Genomic DNA, 1,060 nt, shown 5'->3' with positions numbered 1-1,060 from the left:
AATATGGCACAAAGTTGAAATATCGGTTAAAGACTCAAGAGAATAATCTAAATGAAGAAAGTCAAAGTGATGTCATGTAGGAGTAGAGTACTGCCCAAGCCTGCCCATTCAAACTTCTCCAGGTCTGTGACATACCAAACGCTGAAACAACCAACCTTACATACAGTGTTACTACATTAATATTTTCTTTATATCATTTAGTTCATTATTAGGAAAAATGTGTGTTGGTATTTGGGTCCCTGGTAGATGAGAAACTCGGCCGAAAAGGCGAGGAAGGCGAGGAAGCAGCCCAGCAGCAACAGGTAGAAGCCGCCCTGCAGGTGATCCAGCCCCAACACCACCTGACTCGAACTCTCCTGTATAATTATGTTATGTTTAATGAAGAGGTAGAACATTGCTGTATGCCTAATTTAGGTATAATTCGGCAATCTTATGAAGGTAAATAATGTCTTCAATGAAACAGAAAAAAATTGCCATATGCGATTTAATTTGCATTAAATTGTTAGCAATAAAATGAAAAAGGTAACTCTATTTGACAAAATGCCAATTCCTTTTTAAAGGATAGTCGACGATTATCCCTATTTAGTGTTACAATAATAAGCGTCAGGAATATACTTAATTAGCACAAAACCTAAGAAATCATACCATTGCATCAGGCATATTGCGCTCTGTGGATGCGATGGTTACTTACATTAGGCTATAGAAGATGCATTATAGAAGTTTAAAGCCAGGATGAATAGTCAGTGCTCGGCGTAACAGCAGTTTGCTGCTTGTTTGGCGCCAACTCCAACGTCGGAGGTATAGTAGGCAAGCTGGGAGGGGGAGCCGGCAGTCGGGGCCGGGCTACGAATGCCATACAGATCAGGTCGGTGGCGCAAGCACAACACCTCTCTTGGTTTTTAATTTAGCATATGCCCTGGCTAATAGCAGGATGAGAGCGGTGGACTCTGGCGGCTGAGTGTGAAGCAGTAAAGCATACCCCGAGCAAAAGTGACCATTGACGGAGCAGCGACGGCAGGTTTGGTGGCAATTGAGAGCGACGGAGGAGATTGGTGATAAA

The 1,060-nt window shown here is 42.7% G+C and overlaps 1 protein-coding gene across 1 annotated transcript in view; it reads right to left on the bottom strand.

Annotated features, from left to right (window-relative positions):
* Positions 1 to 861: 861 nt before the first annotated feature.
* The window catches only part of LOC121873902 (glutamate receptor ionotropic, kainate 3-like), a 21,589-nt gene continuing 21,390 nt past the window's right edge, over positions 862 to 1,060 (bottom strand). The window contains exon 12 of the mRNA XM_042377780.1: positions 862 to 954. Within this exon, the coding sequence (XP_042233714.1) occupies positions 862 to 954 (93 nt within the window). The remainder of the gene's footprint in view (positions 955 to 1,060) is intronic.

This window comes from Homarus americanus, unplaced genomic scaffold, assembly GCF_018991925.1.
Source record: "Homarus americanus isolate GMGI-L3 unplaced genomic scaffold, GMGI_Hamer_2.0 scaffold25827, whole genome shotgun sequence".
Classification (NCBI taxonomy): Eukaryota; Metazoa; Arthropoda; class Malacostraca; order Decapoda; family Nephropidae; genus Homarus; species Homarus americanus.
This window is presented reverse-complemented; position numbering and strand designations above follow the sequence as displayed.